This window comes from Erpetoichthys calabaricus, chromosome 4 (assembly GCF_900747795.2).
Source record: "Erpetoichthys calabaricus chromosome 4, fErpCal1.3, whole genome shotgun sequence".
In the NCBI taxonomy this organism is placed as follows: domain Eukaryota; kingdom Metazoa; phylum Chordata; class Cladistia; order Polypteriformes; family Polypteridae; genus Erpetoichthys; species Erpetoichthys calabaricus.
The window spans coordinates 47,659,170-47,675,499 of record NC_041397.2 but is presented as its reverse complement, the minus strand read 5'-3'; the positions used below and the strand labels follow the sequence as shown (position 1 = coordinate 47,675,499).

The 16,330-nt window shown below is 38.4% G+C and overlaps 1 protein-coding gene across 1 annotated transcript; it reads right to left on the bottom strand.

The window, feature by feature from the left end:
• Positions 1-1,907: 1,907 nt before the first annotated feature.
• arxa (aristaless related homeobox a) lies at positions 1,908-11,183 on the bottom strand. The gene is made up of 5 exons (XM_028801248.2): positions 10,845-11,183; positions 9,544-10,096; positions 8,049-8,094; positions 4,969-5,300; positions 1,908-3,279 (listed from the first exon to the last, which is right to left on the bottom strand). The coding sequence occupies exons 1-5, from the start codon at positions 11,029-11,031 to the stop codon at positions 3,039-3,041; spliced, it is 1,359 nt and encodes a 452-aa protein (XP_028657081.1). The 5' UTR covers positions 11,032-11,183; the 3' UTR covers positions 1,908-3,038.
• Between the last annotated feature and the right edge of the window lie 5,147 nt (positions 11,184-16,330).

Here is a 16,330-nt window from a genome sequence, read left to right as displayed (position 1 = left end):
TGGTAGCCTGTCGATTTCTTTAAAGTTTTGGGGAGATCCGTGAACTTGAAGTTTAACTCGATAAACGAAAAAAAAAAGTCAGCTTTACTGCACCCATTTATTACGTACAGAACATGGACACGGGCAACATCTGGCGAGATGAGGGACCCGCAGCGGACTGGACAGCCGGCCAAACAGGCAGAAGGACGCACTTCACTTACTCATATCGGAACATTTAGGGTGGAAAACGGGAGACACCGGAAAAAATGAATCAAAGCAGGCATGAAAACGTGTACAGGAGGACGGGGATAAACTTTCAGATGACTTAGGGAAATTGAAGTTAAAGGAGAGAATTGCAGTTACACGTGCAATAAAGGTCTATCTATCTATCTATCTATCTATCTATCTATCTATCTATCTATCTATCTATCTATCTATCTATCTATCTATCTATCTATCTATCTATCTATCTATTGTATCTGCCCCTCTGTGTAATTGCACTTACTTGCGAGTCATAATGGATCTTATACAACATCAGATATTGTAGAATACTAAATACCATTTAGATTCCTTTTATTGCGTCACTACGTTCTCCACAATTTAAACTCGTGCTCTTCTTTGTACAGAGAACCTCTTATTATATTATGATAAAGTAAGTGCCATCATGTGAGTCACGTATACCCCCAACCTCTCTTCTTTACGACAAAGTTTAACTCCAAGATTTGCCGGCAGTACAATTCTGTAGACACTTCACAAGGACAAGCTGCTACCTCAAAGCTAAACAAGTCACCGCGCCGGCAGGGAGATTATATGGTAGAAGACCACAGCAGTTAAATAACCGGTGAGACTCCACAAACAGGAGCGCAGACTGAGGCATGGAGACAATGTTTAACATCAAACTTAGTAACCTGGGAGATCCGTCACAATCCAGACGGAAACATCACACTGCCAAGCAGGCTTTCTCTTTTATTTTAAAGTAGGAGAGCTGCCCTTGTTAATATTTTACAAGACGTGTTTAGCATATTCAGCTTATTTTTATACGTATGTTTTCTAAATCATTGCTTATTTCTATTAAAATTAGATTGAGGTTTTTAGTATACCACACGTTCCCGATAAGAGGATTCTTTCTTTAGTCTGCTAATAACTGCATTTCCTCAAAAGAGCTTTACAATTATTTCCTTCTCTCTTTCTCTCTCTCTCTCTCTGTGAAAGTAGTGTATGGAAAATAATCGATGTTCTTTTAGTATCATACAAGAAAAGGGGAGTGGCAATGGAATTATTCCCTTTCGAGGCTGGAAATTCCACCGATTAACAAAATCAACCCTGATGACGCGCACAAAAACCTCTGGAAATAGAACGGGAAGTGAACAGTTGGTGAAGCTCTAATTAAATATTTGTGTTATGCCTCCTCCTTTAGCGAGCGTCTTTTTTTTTTTTTACTGCGTTTTGCAGTCAGCCTGGCCTCGGCCTTTTTATAAATGTAATTTTCTAGAGTTACTGAAGAATTACATGATGATTACCACTCAGATAGATAGATAGATAGATAGATAGATAGATAGATGGATAGAATTATCATCTATCTATCTATCTATCTATCTATCTATCTATCTATCTATCTATCTATCTATCTATCTATCTATCTATCTATCTATCTATCTATCTATCAGTAGTCTTCATTTATTTTGTCTGTCTTTCGTTCTATCCCTCTGTGTAATTGTATTTCTTTGCTAGTCATAAAGGAGATTCTACAACACAAATTATGATAACATCCCAAAGGGAACTGTAAGTCCATCCCAGATGAGTCCCTGGCCTGCTTTATTTTGTCCTCATCACAGATTACATGTAAATCTTGATACCTTTTTTTTCTTTCTTATACCAATACTTACTCCAAGGTTCAGTAAACGCAACACTACACTTACACAAACCCAACTTATTCATCATTTTTATTGTTTTAGTATGCCACTTCTTTGCTTCATATGAAGGGAAGAAAAATGGGAACAATGGTATTACACAAAAAAAAAGTTGCTATTTGCCTTTTATGGTTTACAAAACCCTCCAAGGCATATAAGTTAAATAAAGAGTCTGTACATAAATATTTGCTAGAAACCTATTATTTCCACAAACACAGAAGGATTCTACAGAATAACAATCTTACAACACTATATCAAGTGCATTTTTTTTTTTATAACATTTCAAATATACAAACCTCTCTTTTGCGATTTTTGATGCTTAATTACAATATTATGTACAGAAATGTTAATCACAGTTAAGTGACTTGAATAGTTCAAAATCTGGCAGTATATTTCCTTTGGTATAAAACCTTGGTTGAAATGAACACTCATATTACTTAAGTGCACCGTTTCTTCGATAAATAGTGTTCCAAGAGCCAAAGCAATTTCCAATCCTGTATTCAGTCCAAATGAATGTTTCAAGTCGGTTCAGACTTGATGTAATACTCATCACTTGTCATAAGATAACCTGTATTACCCCCATGGGTAACAGCACCGATCAAGTAAATTGTTTTAAAGTAATGTTATTTAAGAGCAGCTGGAAGTAAATGTTATTTACAGAACTTAACCTACACCGATTGACTTCATATAACTGAGGGGCGCGGGGCGAGTGGTGAGGGGGACTCGTCAGGGTGGTGACTGCAGATAAGGTACATACAGTAGCTTTCACAACACTGCGACCAACGCAGTTACCTTTCTTACTTTCTTGGGAGAACTTGGAAAATGTGATATCTTACATCCAAAATAGGCTTCCACCTTCAATAAATCCTGACACGTTTCTTTCAACACACAGGTACTATATTTAATTTTGTAAAAATGACCAAATGAACGTGAATATATATATATATATATATCTATATATATATTTATAATAAATTATTAGGTAGTATTGAGTAAAGATTGAAAACCATTTTCCATATTTTTAAACTTTTAGTCAGCAGCTTGGTAACACCAGGTATGCACAGAATAAGCTGGGCCTGTGCGTTGCTTTTCTTCCTCTCTCTGTCTTCCATTTTGGTCTTGTTCATTATTGGTTGTGTCCGGCCGAGCTCAGCACACTTCTTTTCCAGTGCTGTTGGATGGAAGGATGTTGAGTTGTGTGAGCTGAGCCGAGTGCTCCTTTGCTTTAAGTCTCAGGGCGGCTATACTGGAGGCCCTGCGGTCGGCCGCTGCCGAGGTTGGGTCAGATAAGCTGCTGGCTTGGACGGTGCTCTCGGCGGCTGGTGTTGGCTGTCTCAGCAAAGCTGCAGCTGTGGAAGCACTAGTCAAGGGGGCCATGGTGGAAAACAGTCTGGAAGTTCAAAGACAAAGAATTTGAATCGGGCCAAACATACCTAGAACAGAAGACACAGAATGCATGCCCTTCCCCTCCTCATCAGCCTTGTTTCCAAGTCAAATGACATTTTAGTTCAGTAGAAATCGCCATTAATGTCCTTACAACATCTTACTTGGTGGAGGAAATCAAACAGATTTTCTTTGCTGCATGTTCAAAACTAAAAGCAGTGCCTGCTATATTAATAGGATGTATGTTTTTAATGGCAAATATATTCTTTTGCCATATATTGAAACTGCATAACTACATTGGTCATGAAAGGCCTACGGCCCCAGAAGCAAATTCCTGTAACTTCATTTAATCCTCTTTAAAATATGGCTGACTAAAAATCCCATCACAGCAATCTTCATAAACAGAATCAGGTATCTCCAAAATTTTACAATAAGCATCACTTCCTGTCGTTTCAAAAGTGCATATTGAAGAGACTTGAATCAAAACCGACCACAGCACCTTTAAGGCAAAGGAAAGGCCAGCACATTTCAAAATGGGAGAGATGGGATTTTCATTCTGACTTCGTTTTACTCTGAAACAAGTTGCTGTAAGTGGTGAACATGTGCAAATAAACACATTTGAATTCAACCATCCCAGTTGGATTCAGTATGCTAAACTGGCAGACCCTTGAAATGTATTCATAAGGATAATCCAAAGAAATGAGAGTGATTGTCTTCAGATTTCTCAAAGTGCTTTCAGATATTCTGAAACTTACTCCCATTAATACAGCTGAAAATAAGAAGAAGGGAATATTCTTTTAGAGTTGAGAATCTGCATAAAGTGATGTCTACTTACAATTTAATCAGCAGCAGTTGCTGTGCTTCGTGTTTTGAATGAGCAGCCCCACCTTAATAAATAATAAGTCATTTTATTTATATAGTGCCTTTCCCATTCTGAAAGTGCTTAGTGGGCAAAGGCCTTCACCTAGCTGGAGACTGTTAAGGAATGTCAGCTCCTTTCACGACATACAGTCACTTTGTCTGAATTCTACTGAGATTTCATTAAACTGAAACATATAGCATATTATTATGGGATTGCAATCAAATAAAGTACTCTTTTTCTTTTCAAAAGTCAAATTAAATTACTACACATCAGATGCTAGTACTCAACAACAAAAAAATCATTCATCTGATAGGAATTAATTTGTAGTTAATCATTTTCCATATAAAAAATAATATAACATCCAAAATATGAACATATTCCAAATCTTACATGAGTGTGCATTACAAAATAACACATTTTGGTATTTTCTGCAGCAGGAATGTTAATTTCTAAAGTGTACAATAAGAATGAAAAAACTCTCCCTGCAATATCTATCTATCTATCTATCTATCTATCTATCTATCTATCTATCTATCTATCTATCTATCTATCTATCTATCTATCTATCTATCTATCTATCTATCTATCTATCACTAATCACACCTTATGTTAAATTGTATTGTTTATGTAGTGTACACACACACACAGAGTATATAAAGACCCATTAAGTCTTAACAGCAGAACACTTCAACAAGTTTTTTTCTCTTCTTTCTTAATGTCGATATGTTCGCCACAAATGACACTCCGATCATTGTATCAGCAGAGCCTTTTGCGATCACATCACGCCAAAGTCCCACCATCACCACCAAATGTTAAACGATTGTGAATGATTACCTGCCAAAAGTCGGGCTGATGAATGCCGGGTGTCTGAACATGGCTGCCCCCAGAAAGGTACTGAGGCCTAGTGGGGCGCCACCAGGCGGTAAAGAAGACGTCCCCGGTGCTGGAGGAAGGCCCGGAAAGGTGGCGGCAGCAGCGGCGGCGGCGGCAGCGGTCCATGCCGACTCCAGGGTGTGATGGTGAGGGGGGAAGGGGCTGCTGTCCAGGTAGGGGCTTAGAGGGTGGGCTGTGGCCAAAGGTCCAGGGAAAGGCAGTCCTGGTGGGTGAGTTTGTACTCCGGCCTTTTCTCGTTTTCTCCATTTGGCTCTGCGGTTCTGAAACCATACCTAGAAAATCAAGAAGAATATACTGTATACATATAACATATACATAAAACACTGGGCTTGTTTTTTTTCCTTTAGTTTTCGTTTTTTGAGATTGATTTTTTTTCTTCGAATTTTTAAAAATTCATATAGTTTATTAAAAAAAAATCAGTATTAATGACTGAAGCAAACACCGAAAATTAATCATACAAATTTAATTCGTAAAAATAATTAAATTGCACTTAATCGATTATTTCTTTACTTCTGTAACATTGAATAATATATGACACATTATAAGCATTTGATATCAGTCAGGTTTTGTCTTTTATAGTGCCCTTCACAATGAGCACTACGACATTTCACACATTTTTACACTCTTTGCGTTGTGTAATATTTTACAGTCACTTTATAATTATTATTGTGCAATACTCAAAACGAACTAAATTCGGCTGAGACTATTGTTGTAAAGGATATTCCTAATACTATCGAATATAAAGTGCATTAGGCGGTAATGTTCACCTTTAAATGTTCCGATGATATCGGCATTTAACGGCTTTTTTAAAATACAGAAACGTTATGTAAACACATTGGTAAAAAATGCAACTTGTATTTTTACATTATTTTATTTTATACTAAATATAATACAAATGCTGGCCTAACGTCATAAAGTAACATCCCTGACGCACATCAGCCCGGAGGTCGTTGTGTGCCGCTGCCCCGACCTTCAGCTCTACCGGTGTGAAGCTGTGCGGCGTCTCCGTTAGTCGGGCGCGTCGCTTCAGCTCTCCCCGCAGCCGCCATTCGCACGCGACGCAGTTCGAGACGTCAAGGACGGAGCCTGCGCTTCGAGTTCAAGTGTGAAGGCCTGGACGAAGGTCAGCCAGCAAGTGTCCAGGTGAAACCCAAATTAGCCACGGAATTATTAGCATAACAAACGGAAATCAAGCGTCTGGATCTGCCAAGATGCCGAGAACATGTGTAGCCACGATTGAATATCGTTAAAGGAAACAGGGCACCACTAGAGCTGCCTTTTGTTTGAACTTTGACAATAATATTATAGGAAATATTAAAAAAAATAATAATAATGGCATCGGTTGATGATATAGAAAATGAGATCGAGGAAGGAGGTTGCTAAACAAGAAGATCAAATAATGAGATTTTTAGGATTAACAATGCAGCTCCTGTCAAATCACTTATTCCTCACACGACCATCTAAATGGATTTTTTTTATTTAAATGGAAGAAATGTAAACATAACTTCACCTTAATGAAACAACAATACTGTGAAAAGTCAATGCGAATTATTAGTCTTTAAAACCTTCGCCTCGCAAATACCCGTTATCCGAAATCTCCTAATTAAAATTCGAAGTAGTCTACCTAAACAGAGAATGGCAGGATAATTAGCCAGCATGTTCACCACAAAAGACGGGGAACGCGGGCCCGAAAAGCCCCTAATAATAATTAAAACTCTTTAAATTAAATTCTCGTCTAACGGGTATTCCTGACTGAGAAAAGTTATTTAACTTTCCCACGACTTTCGCAGTATTCGGCAGCTACAATATATACGGATCGGCTGTCACATCGTAGCTGTTTGACAAATGAACAATGTGTCAACAGAGGGGGGGGTGAGTGGCGATGGGTTGGGAGGGGGTGCTTTGCTATCTTAATGCGAGAAGCTGTTGTGTATTAAATGAGCCATATGGAATTTATTAGGCTTTATCGCAGCTCGATTGTAACTGTAAAGTGATTTGCTTTTACTTCAGCTCCAAATTGACATCTGTTTTATGTTGGCAATCAGGGCATCTCAGTGTTTGCTGTCTCTTTGGATATGGGGCTTGGGCTGAAAAATGCTAGCCACACTCCAAGGAAGGGAGGGTGGGCACGGAAGGGTGGGGGACTGGGATTTGGGGAAGACGATGGAGTTTATTTATGTCTTACTTATTTCAGCAGGCAAGCCTAACCACCTAAATGACATTCTGCTCACTCCTTAGGCAGAGAGAGTGCGAGAGAGGGTGGCATCGGATCAATGCGTCTCTGCTGCAATCAGAAAAGGCGAAATCAGCTGGCATTAGCCGGCTCCCCTCTCTCTAGCACAGGCAACGGGAAATCAAATAGCATTTCAGCTCCAAATAGCTCTGTTTACTCTTGCATTAAGTGTGCTTTTATGAATCACAATCGTTCACTTAATCACTTCTTAAAATGCCTGTTTTGCGTCTAATAGAGGTCGAAGGGCGGAAATCGGGGTTTGCCAGAGAAACGAGTCCTCGTTAAAGTTAAGAATTAACTTTTATCCGAATGCCTTCCGTTGATTGGGTTTCGGGGTTACGAGGACTTCGATTTCCTTGTTATTGCGGCACCTTGCACGGCGATCGGGTATCTCATTTCCTTCCTGTCGCTTTGATTAAGGAACGTCACTCCAGTTTGCAATATTCGCTGTTAGCACATTACAATGATTATGAACTGATATCCCGTTGCCATTGGCCTGCATTGTGTAGTGCCCTGCACTTACTGGGGCCCACCCGTTTTCTTCGCTTTTGATGGGTAATCACCGGGGAGAGGGGCCCGTGATCGCGTGAGGATAGTTAACCAAACACACTGAGCACAGAAAGCTCCTAAAAAAACATAACAGCTTTACTAAGAGAGGATTCTACTTTGTGACGTTTAACTGTTAATTACACAATATTTCGTTAATACGTTTCTAGTCTGTTGATGGTCAACCAAACAGACTTTAATGCAAAAGAATAAAAAGGGAAGAAAACTCGCAGATACTCACTTGTACGCGGGCTTCTGTTAAATCTAGCCGCATTGCCAGCTCTTCTCTAAAAAAGAATATAACAAAAACAAAAGACATTTTAGCCTTATTCTCATATATAGCTTTGTAGCTGAAGATTTTATTAAAAAAAACACTAAGCCAAATGCATAAGTAATACAAAACCACACATACCGCAGTAGGATTCAAATCATAAATCCAACTTAAAAAGTAATAATTGTGATCTTGACATGCAGTTTAAACTGCACAAAGTATATTTAGACCACTGATGTTCAAAAAGGCGAATTCTTGAAATATCTAAACGACAAAGGAAAACAGCCAACGAGATGTAACACGCATTACCGCTAATTTATGAAATTAAACGGCAGTTTACCCGAACTCATAATTAGGACAAGGAGCGCACTTTCTCGCACGCCGGGTCTCGGCAGTGGTACACGCGTTGTTCAGAACATTTTTGGTTGCTTACATTTTCCGTTGCCTGACGCTATTTCTTTTCCCATGCATGTTGAAAATAACAGAAATGCAACTTCTACCTGTCAGGTAATGGAAAGACACGTGTACTCCGAAAAGATTACTGAAATATATTGTAGTTTTTGACGGTAAGGACGACAAAAGTAACATGGAACAACCTTACGTTTACTATTTTTAATTTCATGTTCAATCAAGTCTGAGATGCTCCAACGCAATTCATTTTCCTTTATTATTACTGTCAGTAAAGATAAAAATTAAACTTAAACGAAACAATGTCTGTTTCGGACAAACTGAGTATGTTTTACGGTCTTGCGTGCATTATGTTCGTCTGCGTATAGATGAGAAAAAACTAAAGACTTGGGTAGGTACTTAGGCATAAACCGCATTTTATTTCCGCGATAAAATAATTTCTTATCAGGGAAATAAGAATTCCGTGTAGGCCTAAACTTGATTAATGCCTACTGGAACGAAATTTGCAGGAGGAAAGCAATTAACCGAATGAACGAGAATCTCCTAAATTTAAAAAAATAATTTATTTCTAATAATGCTTTGCCTCAGCCCATGATAGTAATTGTAAACGCTATCAAAAGTCAGGCACTGGTTCTACTTTTTTAAATCATTTATGACTAGAATTTTGATAAACCCATTTAATAATAAAATCGTCCACTCAGAGCAAATTAAAACGAACAAGCATGGGAGCCTTCTCGAGTTATCTGTCTGTCTGTCATCTGTGCTGGCAGCACTTTGTTCATCAGCACAAGGAAGCATCTTCTAAGACGGGACTTGCGTTTTTATTTTCGATGTAACATATTGGGAACGTGACAGAAAAATCGAGCAGCTTAATTTTAAGCGATAATGTAAAAAATAAGACACGCAGCGATTTCTGTAACACCCACTGTATCCCTTGAAGCGCAGCACACCGAAGGGCCGCTCCTAACGGGATCAACCGAAACTTCGTCCGTAAGAAACACCGAGCGCCTCTCATCAGTCAATTCCGCGTTTTTAGGCCCGCCATGCTTCGGTCTACCTGGTAAAGACGTCCGGGTAGTGCGTTTTCTGAAAAGCTCTTTCTAGCTCTTCCAGCTGGTAACTAGTAAAGGTAGTCCTGTATCTTCTCTGTTTTCTCTTTAGCATCCCTTCCTCGGAGTCGCTTCCTGCAGACAAACACACGCTGTCTTCCCCGTCCTTCACGTCCCCGTCATTTTGAATGGACTCTTCTCCTTTGGGCGAAAGGTCCACTTCCCCGCATACTTCCTCTTTCAAGGCCTCTTCTTCAAACTTTAACGATTCCACCTCCATCCTGTCCTCCGGTACGCACTCGGGACTTTTGTCGCCCATGTTTTGTGTGAACGGGGCATTTTCTCGATAGGATTTACTGCGACTGATGCTGACCTGTGGTGCCTGAATGATTTTCAGGTTTTCGCAGGTTTGCTCCAGGGTTCTGTCCCTGTCCCCTTTTTCTCCGATATCATTAAATCCTCTGCTGGAGTCCAAGTATTTACCCCCCTGTCCATAAAGTCGGCGTAGTTTCGGAGGCAGATGAATGTCTGTGTCAAAGGACAAGCTGTCTTTGGGTGAACCTGCAAATGAAAGAAAAGGCATTACAGGCGTCAACATGTGGATCATCTCGGTGACCGAGGGGTAAAGTGAATGCGCTCCATGAAGCAAAGCAAATCAGACTCATATCTTCATATATGACAGATAGAGAAACATTCTAAGTATACAATTCTCTAACAATTACAGGTATCTATCTATCTATCTATCTATCTATCTATCTATCTATCTATCTATCTATCTATCTATCTATCTATCTATCTATCTATCTCAGACACTTGTAGGATGCCCAGATACTGGCAGTCGAAATTCGAAATATTCTGCAGAGCACAAGTGGTAAGTACTGTATTATTATAGGCCTCTGACAAACTATTCATGGAACTTTAAACTAAAATACATTATTTAAAGTGTTTAAATACGCTATTTAAAGTGTCATATTATAGATAGATAGATAGATAGATAGATAGATAGATAGATAGATAGATAGATAGATAGATAGATAGATAGATAGATAGATAGATAGAAACGTCCATGTGCCGTTATAAAACAAACAGCAGACTTTTTTTAAAACTGATTTTGTTTTACTACATTTGATCTCGACATGGTCGCTGTGCCCCGTGGTACCTGTAACTGTACTCGTATTCTTCGGTGATACCGTTATAATGGACTGTAAAAAATGTGTTCTAAAGTAATTTAAGCAGTATTTCCCTTCAGATCGCACTAAGCCCGTCGACCCCGTCCCCCCAACGCTGTGCAGCCCCTCACGCTTCTTACCTTCGGTGTTCTTCTCCTGCTCTGCTCTGGTGGGCAGTGACTGCAAACTTTGCGCTCCTATCAATCTCATTTTACAAGGACTCCTCCTGCCCAGAATACTATCTATACAGTACGACGAAAGCAAAGTTGGAGATTTACTTTTACATTCTGTTCTTTCTGAGATTTCATCCTGGAACTGATTGCTCATTTTTCAAATTTCAGGACGGTCTAGCGGAGTCCTTCACACTGGGGGGGTTTCGATATTCCTCCAGGTCTACTGCAGTTCCTCTAAAGCAGGACACTAATGACATATGCAGCGAGCAGCAATAGCGGAGCTCCTGATTCTCCCTCATCCACGTGTTCGTATCCTTCTGATTGGCTCTCACAAAAGTAAAGGGATCTTTATTTTACTTTGCTATTAACGCTTCACTTGCAGGAGATAGCAAATCGCGGAGCGGAGTTTATAGGAACGAACTACTGCGCTCAAGACACTGAAATACATCAAAGACTAGAAATAAAAGTTTTGCATTGAACGGGAGCGGGTGAATAATATCCAGCATTCGGGAGACGACTGAAAAAGCTATTATTAAAAACGAACGTTTTATTAATACTGACGAACGGCGTGAACTGTATTAGCGGCGTTGCCAAATAAGCGAGGGCACGAGAGGAAATCAGTTCGGCACTTCTCGGTGATTTATTTAGCTGTTCATTAACTGTTAAAACAACGCGCCGTTTTAATGAGAAAATGTGACAATAATAAGAAGTTAAGTCGTGTTAATTTGATCCAGTTTGCATTGTGAGAGGTAGCAGCTTACCGATTTTTTGTGCCATCGAATACAAGAGCGAAGCGGTGATTTCTAATTCCATTCACAAATTTAAACGCGAGTAGACCGGTGTAACAAGTGCTTACCGGCAGGAATACGTTAGAAAAGCCTTGCATTTTCTCCATGAACTCCATCCCATATTTTTCATATTTCTTTGAGGTATATAATACAGAGGAAGAGATCAAGTTGTAAAGGAATATTAAAGCTGTTCAAAATATCTTATTCATTGTCTTTGATGTTTGTTACATGATGATAATGATCTTGACAGTCGCATACTTATCCGTGTAAATATTTAGAGAAATGAAAATCAAATTATTGGCACAAGCGAATCTATGATCAAGGAGGATAAAGTAGTGCGTTAAAAGTCAAATAGAAAAATTAAAAAAACAAAAAAAAAAAGTATAAATAACGAAAACATTAGTTTCAGTATATTTGCTGTCAGTTTTAAACAGAACACATTTTCAAGAAGGTCACTAAAGCACAAGGACATGAACACAGTGATAATAAAAGTAAAAAATATATCGTTTTGGTTATAGTTTTTATGTATCAATTCAAATATTCCGATTTTAACATTTTTAGATTTTTTTCCTATTCAAAAAAATTCCTTTTGCAATGCGGATGTACATTTAGGAAGTGAAAATATTCACAGGAATAAAAGATAAAGCAATCGAAGTAATAAACAATAAACGCCTTTTCATGGCTTCAGGCGTTCACAATCACATTTCAAGTAAGTAAGAACACAATTGTCAATTAAATTTTTAAAACGCAAAATGACTTGAACCACTTTGAAAAGCCTAGTCCAGCAATTTCAGTCGCACAGTTGTGATTCACTTAAGGCTAATATCGACGCAGTAATGACACATTTATGAGTTTTGTCTCTGAGAGAGCTCGACTGATTTTTTTTTTTTTGGTAATAATCCAGAAGTGAGTATGAAGACAGATTGAGAATGTAATTTTAAATGAAAGTCTATTTAACCTGCTGAGAATGGCACGACCCCATCCACATCTCAGATCCATCAGTGCTAAAAGGATCATTTTCAAAATTCAATCCCAAAACTTCAACAAGCTACAATTTACTCTTTCTCTATTTATATACCAGCCCAGTTATATTGCCAGCTCTGCCAAGCATGAAAGTAATGATAATAATAATACGATATAAAGCAGAACCTGAAGACACGAAATGAAATTTATGTTGAGTGAATCGTAGTGATTTTAAAACAATAACAAAAAATGTAAATAATATATTGTATATTTATATAGTATAGGTATAAGATGTGTGTAAGGAACTGGACATGCTGGCGTGCAAGAGTTTTGCACTGTTCAGAGATGATTTGTACGTACAATATATAAAGAGCTTCACTAAAGAAGTGTTCAGCGAATATTTGGACTTTCTTAAGAGCATTTCTGTAAATAGCACACTAAACTGTACGAATCTGAATAAAACGTGTTCATGCGAATAAAAAAAAACTCTGAAGGTAACATATCAATTATTAATTGAATTTCATGGATTCTGTAAACGATCCTTGTTTCTGTACACCAACTCACACTTGGCCATTTAGCGTATTCTTCTATTCGACGCTACGTTTTCTTGAGCCTCGACTGACGCGCTTCAGACCCCGGTTAACGGAGGCCACATTCAAGACAAAGTGTTGCGGTTGAATGCCGGGGGCTTAACGGCCTGCGCATCACCCCTTTGTCAACTGAACTCGAGATAAAGCGCCGCGCACTTCACAGCCTGCGAGTCCAGCATTAATACACTGATACCCCGTCTAGTTTTTCAGAGTGAACCGATTTATTATTTGTACACATCTATTTAATATATAACCTTTAAATTAAACGATGCGAGAACTATCAGGTAAGGGTTTTCTTGGTTTTAGTTTGGTTGATTTTTTTTTTGTGCGCACGAAGTCTTTTTTCTTTCCTAAAGAAAGGTTATTGTGCTAATGCAAAGTGAATAAATTGCGAATTGATTCTTCTTCTTCTTATTATTTTGTTACAAAAACAATTCCAGGTCCAGTTATATTTTCAGGTGACTTGATATTTTCTCATTCTTAGGCCACAAAGTAAGGCGAGTGCTCTTCACACATCCCCGAAGGCTGCAGGTTGGACCAGCGCTCTACCGCACTTACACAAAGATTAATGCCATTAAAATCTGTGTTCGATACATTTTGAATTTCTTTGTTGATATTTTCCGTTATAAAATATTTATCCACAAAACTTAAACCCATGTCCGCTTTTCTTCCCAGTCCAAGGGTAAAGTTAGAAAATGAATTTTAAGGTTGACAAGACATTAATATTGATCAACTACCGACACGAAACACACAAATGATAAAAGTCCACAAATGTGGACTATTTCCATGGTGAAAGACGCACTATAAATGCAACAATAATAGCGAGAACATTTCCATTGGGAGAAAAAAAAAGTTAGTCTTTATTTCAGCATTATTTTGAGGACTTTATTTGTTTATTTAGTCACGATCTGTTATTAACCAACAAAAATAAACACCACTCTCCATTATTTCCAACAGGGCACTGGTAGGCTTCGATTAATGATGTGCATGAATTAAAAACAAAGCGCAAATGTTAATTTTGCAATTCCGTTGACATATAAAGCGCCCCACGCCAGTCGACAGGAACGAAAAATCAATGGGGGTGGAGACAGAATTTAAAAAGCCCAACCAGAAAAAAAACGCCTTCTCTTTCATCCACCATGTCAGCGGCATTATACTGTAATTACACCGCCGTAGAGGCAAACCCGATAAAGCGCACTCGTAAGAGGCAAATCTGGGGCGTTCACACTGCTGGCCACTTGAAGGGCCCATTATATGTGCTCGTAATACGGCGTTGATTATTTACCATACAGGGAAGACAAACAAAATAACATCCGAAACTGCTTTTATTCCTTGTACAGAATATCCCGAGAGCGGGCGAGCACACTCTCTCTCTCTCCCACACACACACACACACACACGCACACACACACTTACACACTAAGCAACCACCTCCGCAGTGGCAAAAGGTTTAAACCTAATTAAGTGCCTAATACGCTGGTTATCAAGTATAAATACAGAGCGCATTGCCGTGGCCTTTTAATAATACAGCTGTTCGCAAAATAGACTGAAGTAGGAGAGTCTTGCATCGGTTTAACCTTCCGCTAGCGCCATCGTGTGGAATTCGTCTAGAGCTACACATAGAAGTTGGTAGGGATCGCTCTCTCCTTATCTGTGTAAAACAAGACTCCGTAAGCGGCCTCTTTTAAGACAATCGCATATTTAAAGGTTTAGTAATAACAGCCAATTCCGATGAACTCTTAGCGTACAAAACGACGGCTTGCAGGTCAGCAGCTGTGATTTCCGTTCTTGCATCAGGCAACTAATCTCAACCTAACGAGGATACGAGAAATGTGCATCATTTAAAAAAGTGGATAATTCTTTCCTTAAAATAGACTGCGGCGTTGCGTTAAAATGGCAGAAGCAATTTGTTAAATATATATGACTATTAAAAAAGCCGCTTGCAAAAGTTTTAATTGAACAAAACCGCGCAGTCAGTCTGTCGGTAGAGTGTTCTTTGTGACAGCATTTGACAGGAACTTCAAGAGAGAAGAATGTAGCAGAGCGAGGGGCTTTGTGAATAAACCTATCTATCTATCTATCTATCTATCTATCTATCTATCTATCTATCTATCTATCTATCTATCTATCTATCTATCTATCTATCTATCTATCTATCTATCTATCTTTGTTTTTGCATTTTCCATTGCTACAGCCGTCTCTCCCTGTCTGGATCGACAGCTACATTGCTATAGCAATATTCATTCACCCCTTTCTATTCCTATAGACCTTCTTTGAGTAATGGGCCAGTTCAAAATGAAAAAAAAGTTACTCTCACTCTATTAGTAATAATTTATATTAATTAAGCTTCATCAAGTTCGATTGGATTGTACTGACATTATTATGAGTTAACTACCATGTCAACTGTGCCTGCAAAACTTTATTACCAAAAACATTTAATGCTTCAAATTGCTCTCAATTGTTAGGGTCCAGCTTTTGACTGGGGCTCCTATTGGGTCTGTGATGGATGAAGCAAAGTCAGGATTTTGATATTATTTGAAAGATGGGCTAGAACTAGACTCAACATAAACTTTCTTGTGGACATTTCTTAGGACTAGAATGCTTATTTCTTGCTGTTAACTTACCTGTTTAATAATGATGACCAAAAAGTGCTGCCCAATATACAGTAAAATGAAATGTCTCTAACGAGTTAGTGGACAAGTATGTAGACAAATAGCTCCAGCTCCAGACCAAAATGGCAAGGGACCTCTGAAAGATTAGGCCATAGGTGTGATTAAGTCTTAAGAATCCAACAAATAACAGTATATCTGACAGAATGGTATGATATTGGACAGGACTTAAATGAGCCCTGGAGCAAGGACTGTGGACAATGAGTGTCATATGATAGATAGATAGATAGATAGATAGATAGATAGATAGATAGATAGATAGATAGATAATTTGTGATTAATGATAGATAGATAGACGTGAATAGTAATATATAATAGATAATATTTGATTAATGATAGATAGATAGATATGAATAGTAATATATAATAGATAATGTGTGATTAATGATATATAGATAGATAGATATGAATAGTAATATATAATAGATAATGTTTGATTAATG